The 19,236-nt window shown below is 44.4% G+C and overlaps 1 protein-coding gene across 1 annotated transcript in view; it reads left to right on the forward strand.

Annotated features, from left to right (window-relative positions):
• Positions 1-4,301: 4,301 nt before the first annotated feature.
• Positions 4,302-19,236, forward strand: part of SLC6A11 (solute carrier family 6 member 11) — a 127,265-nt gene continuing 112,330 nt past the window's right edge. The window contains exons 1-4 of the mRNA XM_059161737.1: positions 4,302-4,659; positions 7,594-7,728; positions 7,845-7,985; positions 11,298-11,388. Of these exons, the coding sequence (XP_059017720.1) occupies positions 4,401-4,659; positions 7,594-7,728; positions 7,845-7,985; positions 11,298-11,388 (626 nt within the window). The 5' untranslated portion in view covers positions 4,302-4,400. The remainder of the gene's footprint in view (positions 4,660-7,593; positions 7,729-7,844; positions 7,986-11,297; positions 11,389-19,236) is intronic.

Raw genomic sequence — 19,236 nt, forward strand, 5'->3', positions numbered from 1 at the left:
GCACTGGTCCAGTGGTTCTGGCTTATCTCTCCTTGAGCAAGCCAGCAGTGGGTGTATATGCACAAAGTGGAGCAGGACCATCACACCCACAGCAGAATGCTGGGGTTCTACTAACCTGGCAGATATACCTGATACCTTCCTTTTCCTTATCTTCCACATTCAGCCCCAGGTCAATCCTGTGGGTTTTACCAACTCCTTCTTCCTCACTTCCTTTCCACTGCCACCTCCTTCATGTAAGCTGCCATCATCTCTTGCCTGGACTACTGCAGTAGTCTCTTCATAGCACCCTCCTCACTTCATAAACCACATTTCACAGTAATCTCTTTAAAATGCAAATATCCTAATGTCACTCACAGCTAAAAATATTCTCCCTTCAGGTACGTCTTGTTCCATACTCTGCCCTCTAGCCTCAGCCTCAGTGATCATCATCTTTCAAGACCCCCAACCCCTCCTACCCCATTCATTGCTTCTGTCCCTCTAGGCTTCAACTCATCTGTCACTTGCTCAGAGAGCCTTCCCTGATCTCCTTGACAAGTCAGGTCTCTTAGTTACAAGTTCCTCCAGCACCACAGTCTCTCTTTTATGGCATAAACTAGAATCTCCAACTTCTATTCATTTCTGTGATTACTTAACCAGAATCTGCCTCCCCCACTATTCCATAATGGTGGGCTGGTACATTGGCTATGGGTGTAGGGTTGATGTGTAGCTTTTATAGATTCCTGGGGTACAACTACCACAGAAGGCTTCAAGTTCCCAATTATGGCTTGCAAAATTCTGAAAACTTAATAACTGACTCTCCTGAGCTTGTATGACCTGGCTTCAGCATACTCCTAGGGCAGGCTTTCTCTCTGGTTTTGCACCCTCAAGACCAATAAAGTGTCTAATTGAAGATCCACAAGTATTTGGAGAATGAATGAATGAGCAATGCTGAAGTTTAAATGAGCCTTCAGGACAGCTATGTACAGATTAAAGACTTTGAATGCTTGTCCCAAGAAAGGAATAAGAAAGTCATGACATTTCTGTCCTCTGAAGACTATATATTCATTTAACAGAAATGTTTTTATCAGGCATAAATATAAGTACTTTACAAATACTAGCCCATATAACCTTCATAACAATTAAAGACAAATACTATTAGTACTCTCATCTGGTAGATAAGGAAACTGGAGCTCAGAGTAATGTGCCAAGTTGGCAGATGTGGGCTTTGACCCAGGAAGTATGACCGTACAGCCCATGTTCCTAACCACTATGCTATGCTGCATCAGGACCAGCTCTGGAGATGGTCCATGGCCCACATTCCTGACTTGCTCCAACCTCAGTACATCCATCCAGGAACATGAGTGTGTGCACTTTAAGTTACTGCCACTCAAGAAATAACAAAATGGAAAAAAAAATTTAAAAAGTTCCAGAGATGAGGCTCTGAAATGTTGGGGGATATGTGGGTTCTTCTGCATAAGCACAGAGGAGAAAGAATTAAGTGTTTTCCAGAGCCATGATACAACCACAGGGAAAGACTTTAAACATTTATTTACCAAATTCTAGCAAGAGGATACTGACTTCGTCAACTTCTATAAAAGGAAACAATAAAACCTGAGAAATGAATTTGGGACATTAGTGTATGTACAATGCTCTTCTCTGCATGTAGTCTCACTTTACCCCTAAGACCACCCTGGGGGATGAGGAAAGTCAGGCTCATTATGATAAGGTAACGACAACAACGCTCAGAAATTAGGGGACATACCCAAGGACTCATAACCACCTATAAGCAAAACTAAGCCCAGTCTGTGCCAGAGGTTGGCCAGATACAGCCCTCTTACACTGCAAGGTTCTGGGATGATAGCCTAATACTGCAATAAGGGTTGGAACTGTGTCTCTAACTTTTGATGTAGTTGTTAATTTAAACAGTAGGACTCCTAGGCACTATGTGCCTACTGTGTGCAGGCACTGTCAAGGTCAGACATGAATTCCTTCCTTCATAGACCATTCTATGTGCAGTATTGAGGATCACGCCCCCTCTCCCCCAAATCAAAGTACTAATATGGAGTTTTTGTGTGGGATAGACACAGCATCCGTTTAGAAGGAAAGGCTAGGGCAATCAGATTGTGGGGTAGGCTTGAATGTCAAGATAAGCAATTTGATTTCATCCTGTAGGCAAAGAAAGGCCAATGAAAACTTTTAAGCAAGGGAATGACATCACCATCAACTTCAAAATAAAAATAATAGCTACTATTCACAGAGTACCTATTGTTTTCAAAGCTTTCAGCCTGCAAACCCTCACACCATCCCATGGGGTCAGAACTAGTATCAACGCCACTTGGCAGAGGAGGGAGTCTGAGGACAGAGATAACACAGCTCCTAAGGGGAAGAGCCTGGATGTGACCCCACATCTATCTGAATTCAGTTTACTCTTATCCTAAACACTCGGCAGGATCTTTGCTTTTGGACATACCCTGTACAGCACATGGGGACAGAGGTGTGGGAGGTGTGGGCATTTTTTTTTTTTTTTGGGTGATAAAGGCATGAGATGAAATTTAAGAGGAGAGAAAGAAAGAGCTGAGAAGCAGGAAGAGAAACAGCAGCTGAGGCAGGCAGTGTTAAAGAAAGCATGCAAATGTGAGTTTTAAGACAGAAAGAAGAGGACAATGGTACAGAAAGTTACCTAGAGGTCAGGCAGGATTGGGATGGACAAGGAACTATAAGATCTGCCAAATGAAGAGGATTTCAGGGACTTCACAGCGCTTTCAAAGGAACGGTGGGGGTGGGCACCAGATTGCTGTGGGCTGAGGAGTGAGTGGGAAGTGAAGACAGGGCCAGCAGCATGTAAACTTACTCTTTCAAGAAATATGATAGTGAGGGGGAGGGGAGGAAGAAGGCCTGAAATGGGAAGATGGTGGCAGGAATGGTTTTCTAGAGGGGTGGAGGTGGGGAGAGACTCAAGCAGTTGTAAGCTAGAATGAAAGCAGAGGCTGAAGGCTACCAGATGGGGGAAGTTTTCCCTCAAAAAGCCCCAGAAGGAGCTCCAAGGGATGGATGGAGAACACAGAGAGTGGCATTAGTAAGAGATCTTGTGGTTGGGCTCCTCCAGCGCTGTGAAATGACTGAGGTGGATCTGATGATCTCTGTAGTACCTTGCAGATCTAATTTTCTTTCCCTTTCCTTCTTCCTCCCTTCCTCTTTCTCTCTTGCCATAGTATTTACTGAACACCTACTATGTGCTAGATCTTGCGCTAAGCTCTGTGGCTATTATAATGAATGAGACAGTGTATATCATCCTTACAATTTAAGTGACATGATAGATACTAAACAAGAAGATGCACAAATATAGACATTGTGTTACTACACATTATATGATATTGTTAAAAAGTGTTAATGTTCATTGAGCTCTTCCAACATACTCAGTACTTTATAAGTATAGACATTGTGTTACTACACATTATATGATATTGTTAAAAAGTGTTAATGTTCATTGAGCTCTTCCAACATACTCAGTACTTTATAAGCATTTTCTCATTAAGTACAAACCCACACACAACCCCTAAGAAAGGTATTATTGGTATTTCCTTTTGCATATCAGGAAAACTAAGACACTGAGGTCAGATGACTTCACACAACTCAGGTGGAGCATGATTCAACCTATACTTGCCCGTCTTCAGACAGATGCTCATCTGCCACACTGTCCTGGTTCCTTGTGTTTAGAACAGTGAGCACCAGGATGAACAAGTTCTGTAGGTGTACCCATACTAGGGAAGTTTGCAAACCTTGAGAACTGGGAAGAAATCAAGAGTTCATTTACTCTCCTTTTCCTCCAGGTGTAGTTCCTGAACCAGCAGCATCCACACCTGGGGATTGTTAGATCACAGAAGCTCCAGCCCTGCCAGACCCACAAGATCAGGATCTGCAGGTGCTTGGTATGTACCTTAAAGATGGAAGAAGTCTGGTCTAGAGCCCACTTATCTTATTCGAGATGGGCAGTCTAGGCCCAAGCTTTCAGAGGTTAAACACCTGATGGAACTTGAGGGACTGGTGCCAGGAGCCCAACCTAGGCCCTAGGTCCTTCCTCTCTTGTCCTAAGGCCAGAGGGTAGGAGAACAGCAAGGAAGGGCGCGCAAGGTGCTCGGCGCGCGCAAGGTGCTCGGCGCGCGCAAGGTGCTCGGCGCGCGCAAGGTGCTCGGCGCGCGCAAGGTGCTCGCGGGTTCCCGGGCCTTGCCGGGCTGAGGCGGCGTGGGCGCCCTGAGGGCCGGGCCCGCCGCGCGGCGTTCCCGTCCCCGCGCTGGCCGGGCCCGGCCCCTCAGCTCCACCCCCTGCTTCCCCCTCCCGCCCGCTCGCGCCTCCTGAAAAGCCAGCCCGCCCGGGGCGGCGGCGCAGAGCCGGGCCCGGCGCACGAGGCAGCCAGCGCGGCCATGACGGCGGAGAAGGCGCTGCCTCTGGGCAATGGGAAGGCTGCCGAGGAGGCGCGGGAGTCTGAGGCGCTGGGAAGCGGCGGCGGCGGCAGCGGGGGCGCGGCGTCCGCGCGGGATCCGCGCGACAAGCGCGACAAGGCGGTCCACGAGCGTGGCCACTGGAACAACAAGGTGGAGTTCGTGCTGAGCGTGGCTGGGGAGATCATAGGGCTGGGCAACGTGTGGCGCTTCCCTTACCTGTGCTACAAGAACGGAGGAGGTGAGGCTGCACGCGCGACGTGAGGGAGAACGGGGAGGGGAACTCAGCCCGGTGGGGGCGGGGAGCAAGGGGGCGAGCGCGCGACCCCGCCCGCGCCTGCGTGTAGCGGGACCCTCGGGGGAATGCCCTCTGTGGGCCACCTGGCGCGGGAGCATTTCCCAGGGCTAGACTCGCCTCTCCCAGGGCGCATGTGCACGCGCCTCTTCGCACCTGAATGTGCCGCCTGCTGGCACGCGGGGACTTGACAGCCAGGTGTGTTCTGCAGCAACTTGAGGTGGAGGCCTAGGCTAGGAGCCCTTGCTTTTTGTACCCGTATCACTGTTAAGGAGGAGAAAAACCCTTTGATCCTTAGCTTTCCTCACTGGAAACCAGCATGAAGGAAAGGGACTCTCATCGTGATCTGAGTAGGCTCAGGTTTTGAGCGCTTACTGAAATGCCAGACTCTGTAACAAGCTTTACCTACATCATCTCCTTGCATCCTTAAAGTCATCTTTGCGGGCATTGGCGTACCCATTTTGCAGATGAGATACAAAGGTTCAAAGAAATAACCCTGTGAGAAGTAAAGATGAGATTCTGCCACCAAGGCCTTGTTTTAAACTGGTATTGGACTGACAACAGGGAAAACTTTAAGTTGGGGCATTAATGTTTGATTACCTGCCCAGTCTTTCATTTGCCCTTAAGGCCTTCACTAGGTCCCCTTCCTGGCCCATCTGGTGGAAACATTGGCCCCAAGCACTTCCTTTCACTAGTCTCAGAGCCACCTAAGACAAATAGCAACAATACTGATTTAATGTGTAGGAGATACTTAGAGGTATTGGAGCAGGGAACAGGGAAAGGAAGGAGATGAGAGAGTCTTTCCTAGTGATGTACCCAAGTCAGTTTGGTGGTGATGCTGCAGTGAATCCTCAAATCTTTCCACTCAAGGACTTTAGGAGCCTCCACCTATCATATTTGCAGGACAGAAGGCGGTGCATGGCAAGGGTACCTTGTGATACCTTCTTGGGCACAATTTCTCTAAGGAAAAGCCTGTGTCTATGCATTCCTCTCTCTCCCTGCTGTTCCCCTGCTCCTCCAGCAGATCCCCAGATTCCACTGAAGGTGGCTCAGAAGTTGGCTGGCAGGGACCACACTGTTAGGTTGCGTGGAGCTGGACTTCCTGTGCGAGCAGCTGCAGGGACAGTGAGAAGGGTACTGCTTGGCCCGGGCCCTTTCTTTGGAGACATTCACTCTGAAGGCACAGGCTGCTCCAAGCCTGCTCTGCACTGGTAATGAAGTGACCGCCGGTGTTGGTGGCTTGGCACGAGAGAGAGAGAGGGAGTGGCCTTGGAGACCCGGAATGTGCCCTATGGCCTCAGCTGTGAGTTCTGCCTCTGCAGATTCAGCCTTTAGTAGCTGCCGTGTCTTCTGAGAAACCTGTGGAAACCCTTTAGGGTAGTCCCAGGCAAAAACTGTTTTAACACCTTTTTTTAAATACAGGAAATTATTATGCCAAAACCAAATGCATGCCTAAAAGGAGAAAACAAAGTAAGTTGGGTTAATTACAAATTCTGCACAGATTTAAAAAAAAAAAAAAAGGTGTAGTGAGCAAAGTTTAAAAATTAGGTTTTTTTTTTCTCTGTAATTTGCCAAGAGTCTCCGTTAGGTACACAGATAACCTGATTTAATTGAGCTAGTTATCTTAAGGATTGCTAGTTTTGTGAATACATAGGCTAAAAGTTTTTCAGAAAGTGCCACCTGTTAGGTTCTAGAGGGTTCACAAGTATACTACAATGTATTAGGGAACCTACTGCAGCTTGTTGTAAACACTTAGATTTATGTTCAGCAAACAGATCCTCTTGTTCCTTCTCACACACTTTTTGCTTCTGATAGAGTTGGGGTATCTGATTACCAACTGCTTGCCTTTAAAAAAAAAAAATACACAGTTCTATTCATAGATCCTAACAATAGTTTAATGAATTTCTTTCCCATTGTGAAACTTTTAAAAAAGTATCTTGCCCAAAAAAGCTAAAACCCTTTCAAAATCTGGTAGATGCTGTCCTACTATCAGGATTGATCGAAACTGTTGTTATTAATTCTAAGGTTAAAGAGACTTCATTTAGCAAAAAGCAATTTCAGTTAAAGCCTTCGTTTGTGAGATCAGATGGTGGGCAATAGCATGTGTGTTCAGGCTTTGTTATTAGATGGGTGAGAGAGAATGAGGGATTTGAAAAAAATCCCTTTCTGGTTAAAATAGCTCATGTTCACCTCAGTTATTTAATTTGTTTCACAGAAAAGCCCAGGCAATGGGTATTGTGTGTATCAAGATAGGAGCCCTAAAGCTTATGGTAGTCTTTTCTCAGACTGATTCAAAGTCAACTTTTCTGAATAGATAGATTCTTACAGCAAACCCCTTATAACTCAGCTCCTTTATCTGACTCTCATGTGCTAGGGCCTGAGGCTGCTTATTGCACATCTCCTGGAGAATGCATCTCCTAATGAAAACATTCTTTTTGTAGATTACTTCCAAAGTAAATAAGAAGAAGGGGTCACCCTTACCTTGCCTGTTGAGGTTACTTTAGAATACAAAAGGACAATGTAATGTTCAGAAAGGGAATTGATTTAACCTATGCTGTAGGGTGAAATATATAAACACAGAATCAAGGAAAGAAAACACTTTGACATTATCATCTTAGATGTACATTTCTGTGAGAAGAGTGGTATAGATATTGATTTTTAAAGCCCCATTTTACAGATGAAGTTGAGGATGGGAGATGGGAGGTAGATGTACAAACCGCACAGACCCAGGGCCATATTTTCTGACTCAAGGTGTGGACTTGACTTTAAGCTCAGAGAACATGTCTCACACATAGGAGGTGCTTATTAAAGATTTCTTTTGTCAAACTTGAAATAGTAGAGGCAATTTTAACCGCATTCCCTTACTTTGCATCCTTGTAGGGGCGTTCCTGATTCCCTACGTGGTGTTTTTTATTTGCTGTGGAATTCCTGTTTTTTTCTTGGAAACAGCTCTGGGACAGTTCACTAGTGAAGGTGGCATTACATGTTGGAGGAAAATTTGCCCTTTATTTGAAGGTAAGCATTGAGTTAGAAAATGAAGTGGTTCCTGAGTGATGTCAGTCTGTGAAAAGTAGCTGAGACTGTTGTAACAAGGTGGAGAGAGATACAAATCATTCCCTTTGTTCTTTCAGGCATTGGCTACGCAACACAGGTGATTGAGGCCCATCTAAACGTGTACTACATCATCATCCTGGCATGGGCCATTTTCTACCTGAGCAACTGCTTCACTACAGAGCTTCCCTGGGCCACCTGTGGGCATGAATGGAACACAGGTATGGCCCCCAGGGAGGGTCTGTCTGCTGGTGCTGGGGGACTTGGCATTGGGGGTATGCCCATATCCTGGAGATCAATCAGCCTTTGGCCTTTTGACATGAGTCCAGACTCCACTGAAATTGGAGGTCAGTTCTTAACTGGGTCTGGTTTCATTCTGTGGGTTGCAGCCCTGAGCCTGAGCTGAGCCCTGGCCCAGGAATTGGCACAGGTAGTGGAATGGTGATGTTCTTTCCTCACTTTGCCTAATATAGAGACTGAGCCCTGTGCAGGCAGGTATGAGGGGGTCAAGCTCCATTTCCAGCCCTGCATTTCTGGATATCAGATTTTCCTCTCTAAAATGAAGGGGTTAGACTAGATTAAGGGTTGCAAACCAGGGGCCTACACACCATTAGGTTTTTGATCAGTGATCAGTGAATTTAAAAAATGTATCTCGTTGACAAAATTTAAAAACCAGAAAACCTCACATGAAAATCCAGATTTCCAATTTCTCTTGAAAAATTAAAAAAACAACCTGGCAACAGCAGACCCACATTGCCAAATTTTTGCTTGGCAGCAGTTCTGGGGCTAATAAGCAGTTGTCTTTGGATAACACCTCTGTCCTCAATTTGGCCACAGTCTCCACTTAGTCCACATTACATATTTACTTTACCTGTCTAACTCAGGTAGATATTTGAATTTACCACTCTCCTACTCCCTCGAGTGGATAACTTTTTAGATTACTTTGGATTCTAATGTGCTGTTGGCTTTTCAATTTGTCCATCCTATTAAGATTGAGTCTTATAATCCAGGGAAGGCAAATAACACGTTCAATCCCTATCTGACGGCCAGGTTCAGAGCAGACATCACCAATCAATTGTAGACCTCTTCCCTTTTTGAATCTTGTCTTGGCCTCAGAACCCTTCTCCACTCTGCTCCAGGGAGCCACTGCCTTTTGACTGGAATCGGCACACGTGCTTTAAGCTATTCATCATCTGTGTTATAACCTGTGGTTAGGTTGTCTCTGGAAGTGGTCTGTCATCCTAAGATACAGTAAGACTGGGTAGGATGTTGGTTACCAGCAGAAGGAACAGTAGCAATTAGGCCTAGGAAGTGCTGTGAAGTAGCTTCTAGTCCTGCATGACTTTATCCAGCTCCCACCCATTGCATTTTGTAGAGGTCTCTTATTGTCTCTCTTTAGGGTCATGGTTCTTAACCTTTCTTTGGCCAGGGATTTCATTGGGATGTTTCTCAAATTAAAATTCAAGTGTATACTCTAGAAGGCCTATGAGTCCTCCATGATAATTTAATTCTGTGTGTTTATTTTGAGGACACTCTAAAAATATGCACCCATGGATTCTGTGCACAACCATCTTATAACCAAGGTCAGGCAGGAGGTTGCAGTGCCTGGCTGTGCGTGTTTGCAACTTAAGATTTGTTTTTGATAAATAGGATGGTGGCCAATGGAGAAGACCAGAGAGATTTAATTTATAAATGGTGCTTCAGTACTAAGTGAAGTCCAGTTAAGAATGTAGCAAACTCTAAGAATAAGGATGTTGCGCAAGTGTGACCAGAAAAAAAAATGGTAGTAGCATTGAATCTCAAGTAGCCAGTGGAAGAACAGGCAAGCAGAGCTCCATAGACCCTGCCTCCTCCCTGTTGATTCCATTTTTCTACTGGGAAGTCCATTTAACTTCACAAAATGGCATTATACTACACATCGATTTTATGCTATCAATCTGAATTGTCTTTTGTAGTTGATACTTAATGTATAAACTTAATTCTGCTTTTATAGTTGTATGATTACCATAATACTATAATCACTCATTTATTTGTACATAACTAAATGTCATTTTAATAAAAACACCTTGTCCATGTCGGATGTCTGAGAAATTTTTTTTACTCTAGGGGGGAAAAAAAAACCCTTGTTTTAGAGACTGATCAAAACTAAGAACTCCTCTCCCTGGATAAAGGCACAAGGGCACCTATAATCTCGGGTTTTCAGACTCTTTTCAGGACTTTGTGTACCCCACACCCATCCCCCTCTTCAGAAGATGATGAGCACTTGCCAAGGGAGCAGGAAGGAGGCCAGTGATCAGAGGACATTTCCCCAGCAGACTGCGAACCTGTCTGCCCCTGGTTTGTAGCCCCCTTTCGCTAAGAGTGTGTGAACACTGTTGATGTGGTGAACATCAGGTATAGGAGGGCTTCCTGCTCCAGAATTCACAGATGTAGCTGGAGAATTTGCTCACGTGTGAGGAGAGAGCAGTACCTGACTGGGCAGAGCACTGGCTCTATGCAGACTCTGTTGCTGGGTACAGGGCCCCTGCAGTGAATGGCACAGCTGCCCTCAGGGAGTTCCCAGTCTGGCTCTGGTTCCCAGTCTGGCTGAGGTGGCTCTGTAACCAGGGGTGCTGTAAAGAACTATGGGTCCCCTGGTGGGGAACAGAGCTGGGTGATGACCATAACAAAGCAGCTGACTCCCTGGTCTGTCTGCAGTTGGCTGGTGACTTTGTAGAGGAGGGAGAGGGTATAGGTGCAGGTCCGTTGACCATTTCTGGCCCTTAAGGTTCTCCTTTTCAAAATAAAGGGAGTTGGAGAAGGTGGTTCCTTGGAGGGCCTTTAAATCCTAATTTTCTTAGCATTTGAGGGGAGGGAGATTGAGTAAGTCTTCCTGGAGGAGGAGGTTGATCTGGGCCATTAAGGTTCAACAGTTGGATGTTTTTACCTGAAATTCGAATCCCCCTTGGTCATTAAGTTTCATGAAATAGAGACATTCAACAAAACTTTCCTTGGACCAACGGATCAATTGAGGGAATGGTGAAGAAAGCAGAAATCCTTTACACATACAGGCTCATGACATTTCATCCAGTTATCATGTCTTTATGAGGCAGCTACAATGTTAGTGTTCTACATGAAGGAGAACTCAGTCTCAAATGCATTATTATCCTAGTGACCCCATGACTGACACAACTCCTTTAGTCCCGCCATTCCTGTTGGGGCCACTAGGCAGGACAGAGATGCCATGGGCAGGCCTTCAGTAGAGAAATAGAAAAGAGAGAGCAAGGCAGGAAGGAAGAGTTGGATAGGACGTATGGAGTGGGACTGAGAGAAGGTGCCCTGCCCCCCCCCCCAATTTTGCTCCTGTTCTAATCTGACCAGACCTCTCTCTTAAACTGACAAGTTATTGATCTGCATCCCCAGTGTTCTCTGAGGCATGTTTGCTTGGAGCGGCTAGGTAAAACCAGCTGGTTGCATCATCAAATCTGAATGTTTCCCAAGGTCCAGCCCTTGCAGAGGTTAATCTTCTATTTCTTGTCTTGTTTCCACTGTAGAGAATTGTGTGGAGTTCCAGAAACTGAACATGAGCAACCACAGTCATGTGTCCCTGCAGAATGCCACCTCTCCCGTCATGGAGTTTTGGGAGTAAGTGGAAAATGATTTGTGTCCCTTGGCCTGTGAGGCCTCTGTCCTGGTTCTGCTCAGTTAACGTTGCCCCACTCTGGGAAAAGCCTGACCTCTTCTTTCTTTGGCTTTGCTCGTGCTAGCTTCTGTGGGCATTTGACGGCTTTGGAGATTTTAGAGGTTTCCCAAAGAAGCAGCTGAGAGAAACGATTTTTTTGTTCTTTGATGACCTGTCAGCATGCCTGGTTGCTTATTAGGGTAAGAAACACTCGTAAAATGATAGTTAAAAAAGAGGCATTTTTAACGAAAGAGGAGACAGCGTGTTTGTAGTAACCTAAGTCAAAACTATAGTCTGGAAAGCAGAAGTCTGGGTGGGGGACAGGGGGGATTCATTTTCTTTCAGTAGCTGAGATGTCATGCTCAAGGGAAGCAGATCAGCATTGATGGATAGAGGTTATAAAGAGGCTGGTTTCAAATGTGCTTAAAGCAAGAGCTTAGTTTCACAGCACTATCTGCAAGTACTTCTGAAGCTTGTGATCACCCATCTCTGAAAGTGTTCAGCTAGTGGAGGACCTCTAATCATTGTTGGGGAGGTGTTTGAATCTACCCACATTATAAGCAGTAATTGTGTGGATGGTCATTTTTCTTCATCAGCCTTCCAGAAGGGTTTATGACCTGGTGGTTATAGGGCTGCCACAAATGGTTATAGAAGCTGTTCACTGCACAACCCTAGAGGGCATTATTTATATAGTGAAATGTGTGCTCCAGAATTGTGCATTACCAACATGCATAACAGGACATAGTGGCTCTGACTTAGCATCTTCTGAGTAGAGGTAGGAGGATCCCTTGTTCCAGGTACTGAAGAGACGCTTCCTCTCTGAGTCAGAGGTTGGGCTAAATGCTTTTGGAGGCTTTCAATCTGAAAAAAATATGGTTTTATTCAAGAACATCCCTTACCTTAATCCCTAATGCTTATTATAAGTAGTGTAGAGGGCCAGTGGTTTTATGAGTGATTTTAATTCTCTCCCCAGATACCATTTATCTCCTTCCCTCTTTAGAGGTCACGATGCTGAATTTAGACTGAGCATTCTCAAGTTTACACATGATGTGTGTGTGTGTGTGTGTGTGTGTATCTCACACACATATGTATATACACATGATATATTAATATATAATTATACATTTTAATAAGTAACCATGTAAGTTTGTATAAAATTATATGTTACATATAAACTATATGCTAATAATATGTTATATATTCATCTCCCAAATAGTGCCTAGACCTTTCTTGCATATTTAAAAATTTCATATTGATGGTGTACATTATTTATATTCTCTCACAACTTTGTTTCTTTGCTCAGTATTGGTTTTAAGATGTTCCCATGCTGATACATATAGGTTTGGTTCATTAATTTTTTTCTGCCGTGTAGTATTTCAATGTATAAAAAGACTACATTGTGTTTAGCCAGCTCCTCTTGATGGGGATTTAGACTTTCTCCTGTTTCCCACTGTTACTACGCACACAATAAATGTCTTTTCCATGCTTCCTTGTTTGTGTGAATGGAGGTTTCTAGGCGGTATACCTAGTAGTGGAATTGCTAGTAGTAGGGTGCATGCATCATGGGTTTTATCAGATAATGTCAAATTGCTTTCTGAAAGGATCATTCTGGTTTACTTTCTAAACAATAGTGTATGAAAATTCTGCTGTTCTATATTCTAGAAGCACTTGGTCTGGTTGATTTTTTGATTTTTTTTAAGTTTTGAATCTTAGTATTTTAAATTTACATTCCTCTAATTACTTTCGTGTTTTTTCCTCTGTTTGGGTTTCTCATCTGTGACCTTCTTGCTCATATCTTTTTCTCCTTGGATTGTCTTTTCTCATGGGTAGGAATTCTTGATACATTCTAGATATTAGTATCTTGATACATTCTGAATATAAGTATGCTGCAAATAGCTTTTCTTACTGTGTGGCTTTTCTTATTTGTTTATGGCATACAGGAGTTTCAACGTTATTGAAGTCAAATTTGCCAGTCTCTTCTTTTTGGTTTGCATAATCGGTATCTTATTTAAAATGTATTTCCCTACCCCAAAGTTGTAAAAATCTTCTGTATTTCCTTCCAAGAGTTTTAAATGTTTTATGTTTTCATATTGAGGGATATAACCTACTTTGAATTTTATTTTTGCATATGATGTGATGTAGGAGTTCAGGGTTTTTTTTTTTTTTTTAAATATAAATTATCAGTTTCTTCAGTAGTATTTCTTTTCCCTATTGATTTGTAATGCTGTCTTGCATATATAGTTCTCCTAAAAGTACAGGTCTGTTTGGGGCTTTCTGTTCTATTCTGTTACATTTTCTCTTTGGCTAATTTTATGTTAATACCTCACCTGTACTTTAATTGTAAGCCTGGAGATAGTAAGTCAAGTCTCTCAGTTTGTTCTTTTCCAAAATTGCCCTCCAAATTAATCTTAGATTCAGCTTTCAGGTTAAACAATAATAAAGAAAAAAAAAAAAACTCCATGGGGATTTTGGTTGGAAGTATATTGAATTTATAAGTTAATTTGAAGAAAATTGACATCTTTGTGATTGAGCCTCTCTATCCATGAACATGGTATAGCTCTCCATTTATTTAGGTTTTTCAAAATGCCCAATACAGTAGTATTACTTAAATGTTTGCAGACTAACAGCACGAGAATCACTGGGTTAGACATGCAGATTCTCTAGTCCTCCCCAGACCTACTGAGTCATTGTCCCAAATATAGCATAATAAGATGTGTGCTAGAGAGGAGGCTACTGTGGTGGGTAGGCATGTGTGGCCTTTCCCAGCCCTCCAGGGCCATGATTTCCCAGAGTAATGTCACAGAGACTTATTTTTGACCTGCACATTTGAGGATCTGTAAAACAGGGTCTCTATGCTTCCTCAGAGAACCCATCCTGAAACCCCACACTAGACAAGATCTCTGTGTAACTTACCATTGTTTTGCACCATTTATTTCCTTTGTAATATATATAGAAAACCTTAATTAAATCATTTTTTGTGCAATGGATTTGTTTATTGTCTGTATTCCCCAAAAGGTAATCCTAAAGCAACACCTTATTTGGCTTTACTTACTACTGCTGATCTATGGAAGACCCCCCTCCCCCCAGTGAATATTTACAGAATGGATAGATGAATGGGAGCAAGACAGGCAGGCAGTATTTTCTGCATGAAGGGTCAGAGTGGGATCTGGCAAGAACTCATCCTGTCACTAAGTTGCTCACCCAACAACACTGATTACTTCCAGGATCTCTTTGTAATATCCCTATCACCTACTTACATGGGCACCAAGTGGTGGCAGGAGACAGCTAATTTACATACTCATGTGTAACTGGACCTTTTGGCTTTTCACTTGGCCATTCCAGATGAAAGTCTATCTGGACTTTTTTATGAGAGAATAAACCAGTGGTTCTAGTTTTCTCCTAGACTGCGTCTGTACTGTATGTGCAGTGTTGAATTTTATGTCCTAAAAGTACTTAAAAACTGGTGTGACACTCCGCTTTTCATAAGATGCTTTTGTCAGCTCTAATTCATCTTTTCTCACAGATGAGCTTAGAACAGAGACTCTGTGAGATATTCATAACATCCTATGGAAAGCTGTTGGGGCCACATAAATTTTTTTTTTTTTTTTTTTTAAAGATTTTATTTATTTATTTGTCAGAGAGAGAGTGAATGAGAGCGAGCACAGGCAGACAGAGTGGAAGGAAGAGTCAGAGGGAGAAGCAGGCTCCCTGCGGAGCAAGGAGCCTGATGTGGGACTCGATCCCAGGACGCTGGGATCATGACCTGAGCCGAAGGCAGCCGCTTAACCAACTGAGCCACCCAGGCGTCCCGGGGCCACATAAATTTGAGAAGGGCCAAAAGCTGTGCTCCTCAGCAAGAACATCTGTTATCTTTGATTAACTCAAATTCCTCAACATATTTTCCTGTGGAATCATTTGGAATCTTTCCCTTCCTTCCCGTACTGCGCCCCCACTCCCGGAGTGCTAGCAGTCCACAAAACACATACTTCGCTGGGAAAGAATTCTTCCTTAAATTCAGCTGACAGTTGACTTCTGGGGCTTTGGATAGAGCGTGCCTAATTCCTTGCGAGTGTGACAGCTCTTGAAGTATTGGATCAAGTTTCCTCAGAAGCATTTCTTCTTTGGTTCTTTTTGCTGTTTCCCTGTGTGGCCGGCACACAGATGCCTCCCCTTGGTTCAGGTCTTACATGTGATCCTATTGCCCTTCCTCGCTGACTCTAACTCCAGGGACCTCATTCAGGACCACACCGCTTGATAAAAATAGACCCTCAGCTGCCTGCCTGTTCACTCATTCCACAAATGTCTGAGCTCCTGGTGCATGCACATAGGAAGGACTATTGCATATTTGGGGGAGGCAGAAGCATGGGATACAGTTCTAGTGCTCTAGAAGCAGAGGGGAGACAAGCCCCTAAACTATCATAAAATCAGTAACAAGATATTTGTTACTTTCCTGCCCATGACTGCCCATGGCTTCACCTTGACCTTGGACGCCTGGCCCAACCTGATCCTCTCCACCCCATCTTAAAGGTTCATTTCCTTTTTCAGTATATAAATTGTTGGTTCAGGCAGTGAGAACAGTTCTGGCCCTGGGTCAGTCTTGGGTTCTTGCTCAGGCAGGAGGTCTAGGGGGCAGGGGCCATTTGTCTTTCTGATGTCAGATTTCAAAATTAGGCCATCCTGGTTTTCTTAATAACTTATTATACATCTGGTATCTGAGCATTTATCTAAATATGTTTGTAGTTCTAAATGTTAAGTGCATGTCCTCTGGTGGGATCAAGTACTGTCAAGCATGTAACTAGCATCATGATATCTGGTGGGCTTTGGTCTTTCTTCACTTAAGGCCTTGAATCCTATTGGTCTGCAGGTTTTCAGCAAGTCCATGTTTGCTGTGTATGCAGTTGAAATCACTTTTGCACGGTGTCCATTCAACTAGCATTTGTTGAACACATACTGTGTGCTGGGCCTAAATTAAGCTCTAAGAGTTTTCAGTTCTATATCTTTATTCAGGAGGATGAGGTCTTATCGTCCTGGTTTATCTTCACTGGATGAGTTTTTAAAATTATTTCTAAATCATTTTGGCCACTTGATTTTCTTTGGATACAAATTCTGGGAGGCAGAGGAGCTGGAGCGAAACCCTGATTCTTTCTGTGGACCTAGCGCCCAGCCCTGCCTCTCTCTCAGACTTGTTCCCCTTACCATTGCCCTCCTCTGCACCGGCCTTCTTTCTGTCCTTTGTATGTATTTGTCCCACACTCAGTCACAGGCTTTTGTTGTTCCTTTTGTTTAGAAGAGTCCTCACCTGTTCCTTGGGTGTCTGGCTCCTTCTCATCCTTACATCTTAATGCAGATGTCATTTGGGATGCCCTCTCCGACCATCCCACCTATATCAGCACTTAGCTTCTCTCAACCACATTTCTGTTATTTTGTCTACACAGTACTTACTGAAATTCCCTTGTCTTTGTTTATTTGTGTATTTTCTCCCTCCCTCCATTAGAATATAAGCCCCATGCCAGCAAGAACTGGCCTTGTTTGTTCCCTATTGTTCGGCCAGCACGTTCTAGATACTTAATAAATATTGGCTGAGATGGATGAGTGGAGGAGGGAATAAATGAATGAATGGATGTTTCTTAACCCCTTGGAGGCAGGTGATCATGATAAAGCCCATCTGCAAGCCTGAGATGATGATTGAATGAGTCCTCACCTATATTGACCCCAGGATAGCTTAGGCCCTTTGGAAAGGGTTGAATGCAGAAAGAGAATATTTGTGATTGATGTTCTTGTTTGTGAGATGGGGATTAGTCCTGTTCCCTGCCTTGCCAGTTTCTCTGGATCACTGTGAGGATTAAAGGAGAATTTTCATGGGTTGTAAATGGGGTGCCTGAGTTAGCTCCTGGTACTGAGGCTCCATGGCCTGTTTTGCCCCTACCTCTGCAGGTATGGATTCATGGCAGATCCTTGTGCAGAGTTGGCTTGTATGTCTGAAAGAGCCTTTGTGTCTCCTACTGAAGGGTCAGAAGTGCCTCCCAGACCCTTTCCCTAAGTCAGAACCCAACATCGGGTGGCACTGTCTACTTCTGCTGGTTTGGAGAATCCCAATCCCAATGTATTACCCCCTTTGTGTACACAGTGTAGACTTCAGCCAGCAAGTTCTAGAACCCAGTTTAAGTCCTCACTTCCTCCACTAGCACAGCATTCAACCCAAGGCAGCTACCCTCCTGAGTCTCCATCTGCTTCCCTGAAAATGAGATGGTAATAGGACCTAACTCTCAGGGTGGCCAGGAGCATTAGATGAGATGAGGCCTATGTGCTTTCCATGTGGTGAGTACTCAGTATGTGGTAGCTAATTTTTACAAGGAAGCTATCATTCAGCTCTTTGAAAGCCTATGTGGATTCTTTTCAGGATTCTTAGAGAAGTTTCTTCAGCCTGGTCTGTTTGCCCCTCAGAGTGGACCTGAACAGCTCCCAGTGCATTTACTTTACTTGATTGTTCTTTTGACACTTTCGGAGAATCTACTGGGTGCTGGGCACCTTATCAGTAACTAGAAGATCTCCAGAATGCTATCTGTCCTGAAGAAGCACATAGCTTAGTGGAGGAACCTGGAAAGTAAACATATAATAATGAGATAAAATAATTTTTTTGAAATATAAAGCAACAAATATTTGTAGGATGGTTGCGTTGAGCTAAGATGAGGAAGCCTGGATGCCTGGGCTTTGGGGAGGTTTCATAGAGCTGATGAGGCTTAGTAGGGTTTTGCAGGGAGAATAGAAGTTTATGTGTTTGCCAGTGGAGTGAGTGAGGAGCATGCCTGGTGGAGAAAATAGCACAGGCAAGAACCCAATGACCTGAAGCAGTATGTTGAGGCTTATAGACTTTACCTAGTAGTGTCCATGCCTGTGGATACTGGGGAATGATGGGGGCTTTGCTGAGGAAGTAGGCAGGGCCAGAACATGTAGTCAGTCTCAAGTCTTTACTGAGTACCTACTGTATGTCGGGTATCATTGTGGGTTCTGGAATACAGCAGGAACAAAACCAAAGACATGCCTGGTGGAGTAGATGTCACAGACAACAAGGTAGGCGGAAAGTATTAGGTTCAGTTAGGATTGGTCTGCTGGAGAATAAGCAAGCGGGGAGCATGAGTGTCACAGGATCAGGGAAGGCCTCTTGGAGCAGGCACCTGAGAGAAGGGAGGCAGGCAGCCTGGTGGATATTGGGGATGAGCCTTCGAGTCAAAGGAGTAGCAGGAGCCGTGACCCTGCAGTGGGAGTGTGTTGGAGGTGTTCGGGGAAGAGCAGGCAGCCAGGGAGACTGGAGCGAAGTGTGAAGGACTTTGGTGCCTTTCTAAAGGGTTTGAGGGGCACCTGGGTGGCTCAGTGGGTAAAGCCTCTGCCTTCGGCTCAGGTCATGATTCCAGGGTCCTGGGATCAAACCCCACATCGGGCTCTCTGCTCTGCAGGGAGCCTGCTTCCTCCTCTCTCTCTCTCTCTGCCTGCCTCTCTGCCTGCTTGTTATCTCTGTCTGTCAAATAAATAAATAAAATCTTAAAAAAAATAAATAAAGGGTTTTAAATCATCCCGTGGAATGCCTCCAAAGGCCATATCTGTGTGATAACAGGGTGGGATCTGGGAGTAAGACAGATCACCCATGCTGCCAGGTGGATGCAGGAGGCGGGAGGCAGGGGTCATGGGAGCACTTTCCTGGTCTAGGCACATGAAACTGAAGTTTCTGCATGGAGAGAGGGCAGGAGTTGGGGGGGGGGGGATGGTGCCCTTACCTATCAGGAAAGATGGGTAGAAATAAGTCTTATGGGGAT

The sequence above is a fragment of the Mustela lutreola genome, chromosome 2, assembly GCF_030435805.1.
Source record: "Mustela lutreola isolate mMusLut2 chromosome 2, mMusLut2.pri, whole genome shotgun sequence".
NCBI classification, from domain to species: Eukaryota; Metazoa; Chordata; class Mammalia; order Carnivora; family Mustelidae; genus Mustela; species Mustela lutreola.